The sequence below is a fragment of the Gallus gallus genome, chromosome 1 (assembly GCF_016699485.2).
Source record: "Gallus gallus isolate bGalGal1 chromosome 1, bGalGal1.mat.broiler.GRCg7b, whole genome shotgun sequence".
Taxonomy (NCBI): Eukaryota; Metazoa; Chordata; class Aves; order Galliformes; family Phasianidae; genus Gallus; species Gallus gallus.
Genome location: NC_052532.1, coordinates 118,484,307 through 118,499,887, shown reverse-complemented (window position 1 = coordinate 118,499,887; position 15,581 = coordinate 118,484,307). Strand labels below are relative to the sequence as shown.

General features: G+C 41.1%; 1 protein-coding gene across 1 annotated transcript in view; it reads right to left on the bottom strand.

Moving 5' to 3' along the window:
* Nucleotides 1-4,571: 4,571 nt before the first annotated feature.
* The window catches only part of LOC112531487, a 32,379-nt gene continuing 21,369 nt past the window's right edge, over nt 4,572-15,581 (bottom strand). The window contains exon 4 of the mRNA XM_046912356.1: nt 4,572-4,727. Coding sequence (XP_046768312.1) covers nt 4,625-4,727 — 103 coding nt within the window. The 3' untranslated portion in view covers nt 4,572-4,624. The remainder of the gene's footprint in view (nt 4,728-15,581) is intronic.

Sequence of the window (15,581 nt, the reverse complement as noted above, 5' to 3'; positions counted from 1 at the left end):
AAAATGATGATGGAAAAAGCACCACTCCACTGCAGGACACTTAAACCTTTCCTAATCAGATGCAAATCACTAAAATTAACATTTATATAGTGCTCAGATCATATTTTCCTTAATTATTCAACCACAAAAAAATTTTGTACTTTGTACACTGAGTCCTCCACTTCTCTTTTGGAGAGTATTCCACAAAGAACAGGTATGGCTTTTCAGAACATGCTTGCGTTAAACCTATATTACTGAACATAAACATCCCAAATCCTGTTCATGTATATTCGTGTTTTCAAAGTAGAACTACATAAAAACCCTCATTAAAATACAAAACACCGAATATTTGCTTACTGCTTTTGCATCACTACAGCTCCCAAAGGATGCGATATTTTCTGCTAGTATTTTTCAATTGAATCTTTATTAGCAGCACTATTATTTTCCTGACATTGTAATTTTGTTATCACCTGCCCACAAAAGTTTCGGTTTTGGCTTTGTAACTTACAGTGCTCAACCAGAAACTGTAGGGTTCCACCTGCCACAGATAGCACAGATATTGACCCCAGGGTTCTTCTGCTCCTGGGGTTACAGCACATAGGACTGCACAGTGAAGGTTAGGATCTCCTAAAGAAAATCTGCAGAGTGAGTGAAAACTGCTGTTGTTAGGGGAGCCCAGTTGTAACAGACACTGTAGGTGCTGCTGCACACACAGTTCTGGGCATGCACTGGGCATAACTGATAATGCAGCTGATAAGAGTAAGGAGTCAGCCTATTAGCTGATAAACACCACCCGAGTGAGCAGTGAATGAAAGTTAGGTCAAAAGGAAAAAGCACAAATCATCTTTTACTAAGCGCTCTTCCAGTTCTTTCCATCCTCTCAGATGTCCACTGCAAATTATGGGCATGAAATACGTGGCAACTTTTTGTATTTATGAGGTGTGGAGGAGGAACCCAGAGCATCAGAAGCCTTACCCACATGTATTAATAAGCATTTCTAACTCTCAGATACAATGAAAGGTGTTTTACTGCTGGCTGAGCACTAACAGAACTGGAGCTGCCAGCTGCAGTCTACAGGCAGGCTGAGATGGTAACCTAATGTGCATTTCATCTGGCTCATTTGCTTTCAGCACAACCCGGTTTAGTTATAGCACTGTAGTGCCAACACTACCAAGGGGGGAGTTGAAGGTGATGGGAGAAAGGAGTGCAAGTGGGCAAAGAAACCCTCTCAGAAGTCTGAAAAGATAAAAGGAGGTCTTGTCATTAACAAACTGACCAATCAGGGAAAATCACAACCGTCCATTTCCATCCGTATAAATTTTGCTGTTAAGGATTTCACATGAGTTCAAAAAGGCCTTCCATACAGCTCTCAGCCTGGCAGAGCCTGAAGCAGGGTGAGTTCTGAGCAGGTGGTAGATACGTTTCAAATATATCCACGGCTTCATTTCTAATGGTTTCAAACTGAAAGAGGGGAGATTTAGACTGGATATAAAAAGAAGTTTTTACAAGAAGGTGGTGAGGCACTGGCACAGGTTGCCCAGAGAGGTGGCGGCTGCCCCGTCCCTGGAGACACTCAAGGTCAGGCTGGACAGGGCTCTGAGCACCCTGATGTAGCTGTAGGTGTCCCTGTTCATGGCAGGGGAGTTGGACTAGGTGACCTTAAAGGGTCTCTTCCAACTCAAGTGATTCTATGATTCTATGTTCCCCTACTTTTTAAGACAAGGTATGTAATATCATTTTGCCATCGCCAGTAACACGGACTTTCCCATAGAACAGCCTTGAGAGCCTTGGAGAGGACTTCTAGAGTCATATAAAAATATCCTCCATCTGTAATACCAGCCAGAGCTTCACTGTTGCTGCTGCAGGAAAGATAAAAATCTACCACCTCTGAATGACTTGAAACAGGAGTCAATTAAAGCTGTAATTCCAAATGGACAAGTTTTTACCTGGAGTACAGAATTGGAGCCTGCTGTTAAATTAATATTTAACAGGAATCTCAGGACATTAAGCTCTGCTACACACTGCAGGCGCTGTAACTTCCTATTCATTATGCTTTTTAATAGTAAATAAAAAACTCCAAGTACCAGCTAAGGTTAAGTTGTATGGTCATGCATCTACTTGTAAAGGGGCATTTTGTAACACAGTTGAATACAAAATACCGTATTTATGTCAGACATGAGCAGGGCCCACAACACGTGTGCGCTGCCTTCCACCCCACTGGAGTTGCTTCTCAGTTGGGTGAACAGTGCTACTTGAAGCTGCGTGCTGCTGGGGCAGAACCACCTCCTTCACCTAAACAGCGTATTTGCCTTGGGTACCACAACAGTGTTTTGCAGTCTAAATCACAGACAAATCCAGAAGGATTAGCAGCTGGAGAGCAGAAGATGAGCTGAGAAAGTTGCTCCTCCAGCCAGACCAGCATAGCAAATGAGTCCTGGGGAACGGAAGTTGAGGGTGCACCACAGTTCAAAAGAAATGCATATCGCTGTCTCCTGAAATGAGGCCTCCGAAAGGACTGCCTGTACCAAGTAAAATAAATCAACTTCACAGCCCATCTTTCACCATAGCACAGTCATCTGTAGACGGTGTTATTTAAATTAAGATCATTTTCTCTCAGTTTAGATGAAGCCAGTCCGTTGCAGATTTTTAAAAACTCAGTGTAAGCCACTTCTGAAGTGAAGTCACAGCGCTGACAGCACACCATTAGCTGATTTCATCAAGCCTTGGAAAAGCAACTTCTCAGCAAGACGTACAAAGTAACGAGCAAGGGTTTTGTCTCTTGAGAAGAGATTTATTATTACCACTATTATTTCCAAAATTCATTCCTAAAGCATTGTAGGACTTCACTTAAGCGTGGCTGGCTTTTTGCCTGAGTGCCGCAAAGCAATTTGTCTGAACACCAAGGGGTTCTTCTGTTGATAAAAGATATTGAGAACTTACCCCCTCTTAAGCTTGGACTATTACATGGCCACTGAGGATCTACCAAGTCCCAGGCAGAAGCTTTTTTTAATTAATTTGTTTGAGCAAATATTAGATAGCTTTTTAAAATCTTCTGAGGTAACTACTTTTTCTTCTTTTCTATAGGAAAAAGAAACTCTTGAACGGTGATGCCAGCAAATGGTGTTGGGTATTGAGTACCGCCCACTGGACATTTAAGAACATTCAGAATTAGCATTGAAGTGTTCGGTCAGACTGAAACAGATTTACAGAGAAAGTGAAAGAGTGAGAATATTTGAGTTAAATTGCTTACTGGGGATATCTATTGGAGTTTTTGTTCCCTGCAGCAGGGTTTTATTCACCTCATCTGAAGCAAGATCCACTCCTGGAATAATCTGCAGTATAATCATCTCCCATGAGTGTATGGGAAAGCAGGGAGAGAGAAACTGAGAGTTTCCTGAGAGGAAACTAGGGAGAGGAAAAATGAGATCAGATGATGTTTTCACATTTGACAGCATAGATGTATTTCTGTTGGAAATCACTGTAGCTAACTTTGTTTCTTTTATTCATATACCTGGTATAAATAGCAACACCAAATGTAATATCTTTGCCGTAAGAACCTTATAAAGACTACAGCTATATTACACAATTGTGAGCAATCACATTACTACTGCTCAGCTCATAGTTCACAGACATGTAGTGAACTGTTTGCACATCCTCAGTCCAGTTTGGTGTGAAGTGGGTTGGACCATTGCAGCTCTGGCCGTTTGAGGTACAAATTACTACTCCCACAGCAAGAACAGCTTCAACAACTTTCAGTCTAGGAGCCAGCTAAGCAGTCACAGCTTCTGCACTGAAAACCTTTTGAACCACTTCCACTCAGGATTTTGCCCTTCTCTGGTTGTACTATAAGAGGGATGAGCAGTACAGCTATTCCACTACACTACCTTTCTTATGCAGTAGCCTATGCCCATGATCCGGGAAGATGTGACCTGGGACTCTACTCGCACCATTTTGACAGTATTTCACGGTCCCTTCTCCTACTGAGCAAGCAGAAATATCAGCCTTCAAGCCACAGATAAGCAAAGATTCAGTGTCATCCCTCCAGCCAGCCCTCCCAGATCTCTGCTACCCAGCCATATTATTTCAAAGAAATCACACTGGTATGACTACTGTCAGCACCTCCAGCCTCTTAAACTGTCCCCTGGGAAGTTTTCCTCACCTAGAAAAGTTGATAACATTCTTATTTCAGTAGAGAATACATTAGTTTTCTATAAGCAACCTACTGAGCAAGCAGGGAAGAGCACAAGGAAGAATATGTATCAAGAAGACGCAATGTTCTTCTCTGGCAATGTGGAATGACTGGCACATCATAATGTTCAGGAATACTAAATGACTCTCTAGCACTTTCACTTGCTTCTTGATCAATAGGCTTAACATACTGATGCATCTGAAAAACAACTATCAGCCCAGATGTACAGACTTTGAAGGTCAAGGTAAGGGCAAAGGGGAACTTTTAAAAACTACCTGAGAAATACAGATTGAAAGAGTTAAAAGCAGGTTCCCATTTTTTACTTTTGCTACTAAAATAAATAAATGAAAAAAGAAAGCAATATCTCAACCAAAAAAAAAGAAAAAAAAAAGAATATATTGTCATCAATAACACTCACAAAGCTGCAAGCAGTAGCTGCCATTTGAGTGACTCACGTCACCTCCACCGTAGGCTGAGTTCTGTGGTCCAACTGCACATCCTGTCATGCCTGAGGACATCATTTGTCCTCACTCGTGTGGAATCATCACTTCTGGGAAACCTGGTTAAAAGGGCAGAATGGGAGCGTGAGGAAAATAAATGACAGTCTTCATAAGGATTTGGCACAACACTTCCAAATCCAAAGACTACTTTTGTTTCCAGTGAAAAGAAGTACAAACTTCTGCCAGCAAACCATTGAGTAATTATTTTATCACATTTTAATGATTAGAAATGTTGCCTCCTCAAATTTGGGGAATTCTCCTCCCTGATTCATAGGAAACAACAATGCAGTGATTTTTCTTCTTACATTAAAAAAGAGAGAATGTGGCGCTATGCGTCTTGGCTAATTTTGCTAGACTTTGAATTCTAGTAATTGTATTCTTCATAATTCATTTAGTCTTTCTCAATTCCACTTAAGTTAGCTTTCTGCTTTAATTAAATCACAACATATTTTTTGCCAGGAAAAAGTTGGTCATTTTGAACTGGTATCATTACGAAATACCACCACAGTGCACAAGAGAATTCTGAGCTCGATGGCTATAAATAAGCTTAAGAGTTAATTTTATGCTTCTATTTTCCTTACAATATTTACAGCATATTTGCATTGCTGATATGCTTTACACTGCTATGTTTTATAGTGTTTTGCAGACAGTGCTGCAATTCTCAGCATGCAATAATAGGAATTAAATATTTATGGCTGTGTACAACTTCAATTATCTCTGCAGTCCTCAGGATTCCTCTCAGAAGTCAGCATTTGTCAGCTCAGAGCCTGCACTGGCACCAGCAGTGGTTGTACCGGCACCGCCTCTCACTACAGCGAGGGCTCTCTCTAGCCCCAGCTCATACATAATTCCAGTGCATTTCATCTCATATTCTTCACAGAAAAAGTTATCAAAGTCAAAAATGTTGCCCTGCTTTTCAAATCTCAAGAACACACTTGGCTGAACATGAGCCAGCAGCATGCCCAGTTGGCCAAGGAGGCCAATGGCATCCCAGCTTGCATCAGAAACAGTGTAGCCAGGAAAGGGATCACACCACTGTACTCAGCTCTGGTGAAGCCACATCTCAAGTGCTGCATTCAGTTTTGGTACAAGAAAGACACTGAGGCACTGGAGCATATCCAGAGATGGGCAACAAAGCTAGAAAGAAATCTGGAGCACAAGTCTTATGGGGAGCAACTGAGGGAACTGGGATTGTTCAGCCTGGAGAAGAGGAGGCTCAGGGGAGAACTTGTTACTCTCTACAACAGCCTGAAAGGAGATCGTGGCAAGATGGAGGTTGGCCTCCTCTCCCAGGTAATACTGATAAGATGGAATGGCCTCAACTTGTACCAGGGAGGTTCAGGTTGGATATTAGGAAAAATCTCTTCTCAGAAAGAGAGGTGAAACATTGGAACAGGCTGCCCAGGGAGTTGGTGGAGTCACCATCCCTGGAGATGTTCAAGAACTGAGGAGATGTGGCACTGAGGGATGTGGTTAGTGGGGAAATATTGGTGGTAGGTGGATGGCTGCACTGGATTATCTTGGAGGTCTTTTCTAACCTCAGTAATATGATGATTCTATTCTACACAAAGCCTGAGAGACAAAATTTTGCCTTTACTTTACACATCTCACGCATACCTTGGAGTGGAGGTTTGATTCGGTATGTGAGAAGTGCAATTCATGCTTCTGACCAGGCCAAGACTTCAGCCTTTTCTGCGCCAGACAAAAGGTGATGTAAAAGATGCAAGGAAGAGGTATACTGGCGCTCTCCATGGCATTTGATTCTCGCTAGAGAATGTATTGAGGGACTGACGGAGTAGGTTCCCAGGAACAGCCAGTCTTCTTCCATCCATAGCTACTACAGAACAGGACCAGAAGAGTATCCAACCCCTTAGCAGAGCCAAAGTCACAGCTGACAAACCCAGTAGTTCAGACAAGCTTTTGCCTACTGCAGTCTTGCTCCCTCCTGGGTCTGGGTCTCATCTTTAAACCTGCTTCTGGCAATGTTCCCAGTTTTTAAGATCCTTTCCTCCCTAGCAGACAGAAAAGACACTGAGGAATTTAGCTAATACAGAGAAAATGCAGATGGTAACTTTAAGAAGGGATGTCATTTAGCTATGGGTCACCTCATGTCCAGTCCCCCGCAAACACAGGCATGGCAAAGAACCACTGCTTCCTTCCTGCCTCAAGCCAGCAAGCTGTAGCAAGCTACAGGTACACAGAGCAGAAAACCAAAACCCATAAAGAATCACAAGCATCAAGAAGTGCTTATAAGGATCAGCATCACCACCCATGTGAATGACACCAGCATCTGATGTCACCGACCTTACTGTTTACCTGAGAATTTAAAGCAAACAAGCAAACAAAAAAAAAAGTCCTGTTAAAACCTACTTCAAACTTCCAGACTTCTTTGTTTCTTTGTTCCCTTACCCAACCATCTATGCTGCTGTAAGGACAAGAGCTCAAGTTACCACTGCATGAGATCAAATGGGCCTCAGTAAATCCACAGCCCCCTCTCACAACCTTCAGCCGCTCCATGTAAGTGATGGGGAGGGAGGTAATAACTATATGATTGTCATAAAGTGAGCTTAATTTCCTTTCAAAAGAGCCTCAAAAGAGAGGGCTTACTTACAGTGTTCGAAAGGACTTGTTCCTCTATTGTCTGAACCCATCTAATACTAGTCCTTCATCCCTACAAGACAGAGAGCAACCGGCATTATCTGTATCTGTATTCACTCCTGTGCCTATAAATGTTTGCATTTATTCCCTTCCTGGCTTATTCCCTTATTGGATTTGTTGTTTTCTTCTCAACATAATCTGCTAGGGAACTGGTAAATCACTTTACAGGAGCACACGCTGCCATTTTCAATCTTGAGTGTAACCATCTAAAGAAAAAAAAAGGGCAAGAAAGTCAAATATTCTTGTACTGTATGTACTCCCGTATATTGTTCCTAAATATAATTTCCGTTTCTATCTGGCAGAAAGTAGGAAGGGACAGCAATGATTTCTCTTAAAAATGACAAAAGCTTAACAAATCCCGCAAAATGATTTATGCTTCCAAAGGTCTATTTGCCCAAAATGCCCTGCGTGTTTCAGTATGAGCAGAGGAGTTACATGTCTTCCTGTTTGGACATCAGACTGTTCCCAAGTGCCCTTTCAGAAAGAACATACAGTTTGTTACTCAGACACTCATTAAATAAAAGTGAGGATATCCTTTTTTATAACTGTGTGCATAGACATAGAAAATGATCCCTCGCGCATAACTGCACATGCAAATTTCAATATTTTATACGTGTGTATTTGTAAATATGTGGATCTTTACACTGGTATGTATCTAGAGAGAAATATGTATATAGAGAGAAATAATTAATTAGACAGATAAAACACTTCTACCTATTCTGATGGTAAAAATACTAAATATCTTAATGAAGTACAACTGTGTGGTAACCAAACTGGTTCAGAAGGTGCTTGGTGCCTTTATGTATGCACGACAGCATTCTGCTATGTCATTCCGACATCTCTATTGGTCCAAAATTAATTCCCATTTCAAAAGAAAAAAACATTGCAAAATGAGAGCAACTAGTTAAAGGCAAAGGAAAAGCACCTTGGCTTTTAGGTTCTACCATTATGAACAAAAGCATGTAGCATAGTTTAGTCTTGATGTTATGTTTAAATCACTTAGATGCCACATAGGACGTGCTGATGTAATAGATACAGATAGAAGACTTACGGTGAAGAAAATAAGCAAGTCACGACACATTGGTGCAATACAGATATGCAACATATAAGAAAAAGAAATCATGTTATCAAGAAGAATACATGGAGGAGGCCTGGTGCTTTTCATGAAAAATATAAAGGAAAGCAATTGTCCAAACTTCTCTATGTAAAAAGTTGGGAGCACAGTAGTTTTATGGCCAATGTTTCTCACATGTCAATAATGTCAGGACATTGATTTTCTTCATGAGACTGATAAGAAAAGAATTCACAGCATTTTGTTCAATCTTCAACTGATTCACTCCAAGCAAAGTCTCAATAAGCAAGAATTTAACATTCAACAACAGACCAACTCGCTCTTCTACCACAAACCAAAAAGTCCTTCCTTGGGCACATGGTGCCAAACTTACCCAAAAAAGTTGTTTGTCCATGACCTAATCAGCATGTGACTTATTTGGTGTGGTGTGGCATGTAACATTCAAGGTCTGGCCTTCTCTGCCTTCAGAGCTGGTCAACTAAGGAGGCACAGCACAGAGTGAGGCCATCACTTGTGCCTATATGACATCCTCTTTGTTATATACATGTAACTGATAAAAAATTGTCTTGGAAGTGAAAGTATAGATTAAAAACTGGAGCAAAGAAGTCTTAAAACGACAGAGTTAATAGCAGAGCAGCAGCTAGCGTAGTTTACAAACTATGTACCGTCTAAACAAAACTGGCACAAAGACTCTTCACTTAGTAAGCTTACGGAGAAATACTGTGGGCGGTGCCTGAAAAATTTGCTCAAACACCAGCTACATATGAACAAAACCAGCCCCAGCCTTGCCAGCAATTCCTGAAAGCTGCAGAGAACCGTAGCTCCCAACTGAGTACCCAAACAGAGGTGTCACCCATCCTGGAGAAGGAGCGTTCAAGGTATTTCTGCCCACTGAACACTAAATCTAAACCCCACATTCAGAAAGTAGAGCTGCCATCTAGAGGAACTTTGACAGGTTTGAGAAGCGAGGCCATGCAAAATTCATAGACTTCAACAAGAATAAGTGCAAGGATCTGAAAATCTGGGTCAGGGCAACCGCTGACATGAATATAAGCTGGGCAAAGAGTGGACGGAGAGCAGCCTTGCAGAGAAGGACTTGGGGGTATTTGTGGATGAAAAGCTGAATATGAGCCAGCAATGCGCCCTTGCAGTCCAGAAAGCAAACCATATCCTGGGCTGAATCAAAGAAAGTGCAACTAGCAGGTTGAGAGAGATGATTTTCTCATCTCTAGTCCCCTCTCATGAGAGCAGCACCACCTGCATTCAGCTCTGGAACTGCCAGTACAAGAAGGGTGTGGGCTTGTTGGAGAGGGTCCAATGGAAGGCCACGAGGATGAGCAGAGGGCTGAAGCACCTCTCCTATGGAGATGGGCTGAGAGAGCTGGGGTTGTTCAGCCTGTAGAAGAGAAGGCTCTGGGAAGACCTTCCAGAGACCTTCCAGTACCTAAAGGGGCCTATAGGAAAGATAGAGAGGGACACTTTACTTGGGAGTGTAGTGACAAGGCAAGGAGTAATGGCATTAAACTAAAAGAGGGGAAATTTAGATTAGATCTTAGGAGGAAATTCTTCAGTCAGAGAGTGGTGAGGCACAGGAACAAATTACCTAGAGAAGCTGTGGAAGCCCCATTCCTGGAGGTATTCAAGGTTGGATGGAGCTCTGGGCAATGTGGTCTACCAGAAAGCGTCTCTGCCCTAGAGACTAGATGATCTTTGAGGTGTCTTCCATCCCAAGCTATTCTATGTCTAGGCTCATAGTAAATACATGCTTAAATCTCTATGAGGTCGATCATATATAGTCCACTGGGATGGGACAAGCCCAAGCAGAGAATATCTTCACTGTTTACTGAAGAGTAGCTTTAAAACTCAGATTTGAATTGCTTGAATTATCATTCTACTAGATATCTGTTTGATTTTTAAAGCAAAGAAAAAAAATCAAAACTAAAATGACTTATTTTTATGAATTCTGGTTAGACTCGAAGTTTATAGACAACTTACTAATTTGTTGGGCTCAAATTCTGTTCTTTAGCATTCTGACAATGACGGTCCATTTACTTTCCTTAGATGACTCAGCTACAGTTAAATCTCACTGCCTGATTTAATTCTGAATTTTCAGATTAATTTTATCTTTTCTTACCAACGTTTTGTCATTTGAGTGCACTTTCTGATCTTGCTTATTAAGGAGAGAGTTTGATTCAAGTTTTAAATTACAACAGCATTCTTCCCCAGGACTATGTGCTGATAAACAATGCTATGCAAGTTTTGTGACCTTTCTCTTATAAAAAAAAAAAAAGAAAAAGAAAAAGAAAAAAAGAAACAAGAAAGAAAAAACACCAAAGCAATAACACTTTTATCTAAAGAGCACAAATATGCTGGAGGTGACCAACAAAGACAAAACATTTCAATAGCTTAAATATTCTACAAAGTCAATACAGTAAGAGTGAGTTTGACTGAAAAACACATCAATCAATAAAGCAACAATCATAATTTTAAATCACTCAGGGAAAAAAAATATGTTTATCTGAGACTGCTTTAAAGACTGGAAAACTAATTTAGCCAACTTTCAGAGGTATATAAATGACCTTTTGCCAGAGCCACCATGGCAAATGTTTAATCACTCTCTAACTTGTTGCAAGAACATCCGATGTGGCAGGTGAGTGTAGAGTTGCACCAAACAGGCCAAAGGGGATTCTTATATACCACCAGTTCCAGTCCCCTATTATAGCTACACTGATTTGGATAAAAAAGAAAACAGAGAAGGATGTATGGGCTAACTCAAATCTGTGATAAGGTGTGCTGCTGCATTTTGGATCAGTTGCAAGTGGCAGGTCAGTTTTACCAAACAAGATTGGAGTTACAGTTGTTAAATCTCATGAAAGCGTGGGTTATTATTGCCAAATCAATATATGATAAATAACAGCATATTCCACATAGATCATGTATCTTAAATCAATCCTGTCGAACTATGTCTGTTGAAGCAAAGCTAAAAATGACATTGAAATTTTTCTTGCCATTTGTACTTCACGGTAAATCCATTCAACCTGAATAGAAGTAAAGAAAAAGCAGATCATTTCAGAGAAATTATACTTATCTAGCAACAGCATTCCTAATTTCCCAGCACTGAGGACATTTTTAAAGCATCTAACTAGCAGTGTCACTCAGGTATTCCTTCCCACGGAACTGAGTCCTTAATTGAAGAGTACATCAAGCATAAAATACAGCAGTGAATCACAGCAGTCTTATACCCCATGCCTCCTTCTTATCTCCCTAGACACCTCCATGTTTGCTTTGAGTAACTAGTTTCCAAACTTTTCTGACAAATGAGTTACCATCCATCCACCCATGGCAGAAAAGAAGCCTCATGCAATTTTTTGGTGCCGAGAAAGGCTCACCCATTGCAACTGAGTGACTGGGAGCTGCCACCACATACAACCCATGGTGTGGGAGAGCCAGCCTCAGCACCGTGACCATGTCATAGCAGCATAGAATGGGTTGGATTGGAAGGGACTTTAAAGATCCTCAAGCTCCAACCCCCTGCCATGGGCAGGGCCGCCACCTACTAGATCAGGCTGCCCAGGGCCCCATCCAACCTGGCCTCATGTCCCCCATTAAGGTGCAGATCCTCTCCAAAAATGGCTGTGGACTCCAGTTGACGTACTATTACCATTAACAATTTGGTTATTCCTCGGGAATGGCAATTTTTATGTAACTATTTGGAAGAACCACCTCCTACTTACCACCTTCCCTCTGAATCTCCAGGTTTACCCAAACATTTCACTCCATGCCTATCTCACCCTGTGTAGCTGCTTTTTCCACCTGCATTTCCTTCTCCACTTGTTCTCTCTATTACCAGCAAGCTTCTGTTTAATATTGTTTCAAAATTACAGTTTTAGATTAGTCCACCTAAACTTATTCTGTCAAAAAAAAAAAAAAATTAAATGGCATTAAGCGTATTTGAAATTTGTGCGAAGCATAATCTGAAATGAAATACATATCTTAAAGCTTCTGCAGCTCTTTGCCATGTTATACTGTTATTAGCCCTATTAGCTAGGTAATTTCTTAAAGCATGAGCACTTTTTTTGCTCTGTATTTTCTCAGACACAAAATTCTTATTGTTTTATTAGCCTTTTTTTTTTCTTTTTTTTTTTCCCCCGGAGGACATCTCTTCCCAATAGACTCACAGAATCATAGAATGGTTTGGGTTGGAAGGGACCCTCGAGACCATCTAGTTCCAACCCCCCTGCTATAGGCAGGGACACCTCCCTCTAGACCAGGTTGCTCAAAGCCCCATCCAGCCTGGCCTTGAATGCTTCCAGGGAGTGAGCATCCAAAGCCTCACTGGGCAACTTGTGCCAGTGTCTCATCATTCTCGCAGTAAAGAATTTCTTCCTCATACCTGGTCTAAATCTACCTTCTTCCAGTTTAAAACCATTTCGCCTTGTCTTGTTGCTACATGCCCTTATAGATATTCTGAAAACACCAGCAATAATTTCTTATCTATTATAGGTAAATCAGCAGCATTAAATTATCTCCAAAGCACTTCTGTGGATGGTGCAAAATGTATATAAACTGTTACAGCCAGTTACTGACAGAATTATCTACCTTCTGCTGCCATTACACAGAGCAGACTAATATACATAATTACAGTGATTATGAGGAGTACAGTAAAAACAAAACCGAAATGATACGCTGCTTCACGCTGGCACTCTTTCAATCAAATTCATTTTCACATTTACGGTATTTCAAATACAGGCAACATTATTAAAACATTATTATGAGTACCAACTGCACACTAAATTTGTGTTTTCTGTCTTCAGTAAGTTGTAGGTTGCTGCTTTCATGTCTTCTTGATGGGACATTAAACCAGCGTATGTCCAAAAACCTGCAATTCTCTCTCCGCTTTTCTATCAAAGGTATCACTGAAAGTTAAACATTCTGGTATAGGTAATCACCTCCTGTGTTCCTTGCTTTATGTGGCACAAAGAGCTGGTCGGAATTATCAGATAAAAAGTCCTAGCACTGTGCCCAAAACGCTGGTCCAAAAATCACATCTACAAGTATGTGGTTATTTAAGAGAAGATGGGAAGCACGGGGAAGACCTTGTCACCAGCAGCCAGGCTCCTTCAGCCACTGCCATGGAGTTCCACAAACCCAAAGGACTGCTTGAGCAGAAAACCACAGATTGTCTCCAGACATTCCTTTAACCAGCTTCAGTTCTTATTTTAAGAGTGAAAGCTAAAATGCTAACGTTTAAGGAAACAAGGCTAAGCATCAATGCTCTTGGTCTGCCTTCTTGTCTTTTGGTTCAGCCTGTTGGCCAGTTTTCTTCTAATACCACAAGCAGGAAGCCTCAAAGGCATTAAGTTCCTACACACTTCCAGAAAATATGATGTGGGTAGAAGACCTCCTTGATGCTGCCTGTGAGGGAAAGAGTAGCGGGCAAATTCCTGACTCTTTAGGAACCAGACTGCAAGCAAGAGAGAAAGCAAGAAGTAATGAGTATCTCAAGTATGGGAAACGCTTCACACAGCTGCACAGGATACAAACAAAAAAAACCTGAAGTTATAGGAATCCAAACTCCCTTTTTAATCTGTTTTTGACATTTAGTCTCATCATTTGGGATAATTCTAACTTTTTAGTGTCATTACCTAAAACTAGAAGGGGACGGGGTCTGGGTGTGGGGCCAATTGTGCACATCTCTGAGCTCACAGAAGTTTCATATAGGAAAGAAACGAACCTCAAATAAAACAAAAAAAATTACACATGCACATCAACTGCCCCAAGCCTGGGAAACTGCTGTCTGTAACTGCTGATAATTGATGGCCGTTGATGTAGCCCTGGCTGGTGGGTGAGTCACGTTAAAGATGGCATTACATGGGCACGGCAACTGCTTGCAGGAAAGGAAAGAAAACGTTTGATTTCCACAAAACAGCTTAAAACTAAGATGAAAGCTTTATCATCAGAGTTGAGGCTGTGGGTCACATATTAGATAAATATTCTGCTTCTGCGTGGAGATGCTATCCAGCTCACCAGAGCAGCTTTGACTCTTTGATAACATTCTCTATTTATGGTTTAGAGTCAACTAGCAGCCAGTTCCTCCCCTAACTTGCAAGCCTCAATTCTTGCACTCCTACCACGTTCTGGCAACAAAATGGTCTTCTTGAAACTACAGCAATTGCTTACAGACAACAGCCTAAAAGAGTTTTTCAAACATCTTTTTTTTTTAATCTTAAATTTATTTTAATCTTGAATTCTAGAGAAAAAAATTAAAAGATTAAAAGGTTTTAAGTAGGGAGTGTGATGCTTTTATTTAACTTTTTTTTTTAACCATAGCATTTTCAAATATTTGTCCTTTTCAAAAGAAAAATTTCCACTATAAGTACATGGTAAAGAAAATTTATTACATAGAACACTTTCAGCTTCTGCCTTAGCGTCATGATATTTAATTTCTGCATCCAATTTATTTTATGGGAGTGTTATGTCCGTTTTACTTCATTCCATGATGTTGCTAGTATGAATTAATGTTATGCTTAGATCAAACCACCTCCCTGATACGCTTACTTATTCTTTTGGCTATGCTGCCAGAGCTCAATGGAGCACAACATTGAAGCTGCTGAGACAGCACATCCAAACCTGCACAGTACCAATAAGACATCAGTTCAACTCTCAGAATAATCATACAGCTACAACAGCATTACAACTAAAAAGCCTGGCCTCTAAGCAGGTATAGCCAGGTTAGGTGAAATATGGTGCTCACACAACTGTGACAGCACCCCGTCTGCAGCAAATGTGATGGTTGACCACTAGCTCAGCTATTTCTGCACATTGAACAGGGTAGATATTGCCCATGGGAGGGAAAAAAAGAAAAAAAGAAAGAAAAAAAAAGTAGCAATGGAATTGGATGGAAATCAGCTATCTACTGACCCCTGTAGGCACTTCAGTCCAATATGGAAACCCTCAAAACACAGAATGAAGGTCTCACCCCCAACCTATGTAGGCATCCGCATTTTTAGCCATAATGCTCCTCTGGTGCCCAAAGTTCAGCCCTTGAGCACATCCAGGCACTGGTGGGCAGATCAGGACCTGCCTCAGTCACAGGATCCCCCCAGGATATACAAACTCCAGCATTCATCCACTCATGCACCTCACTGTTTCTGCCAGCATCAGTCCCAGAGCCACTTGAGCA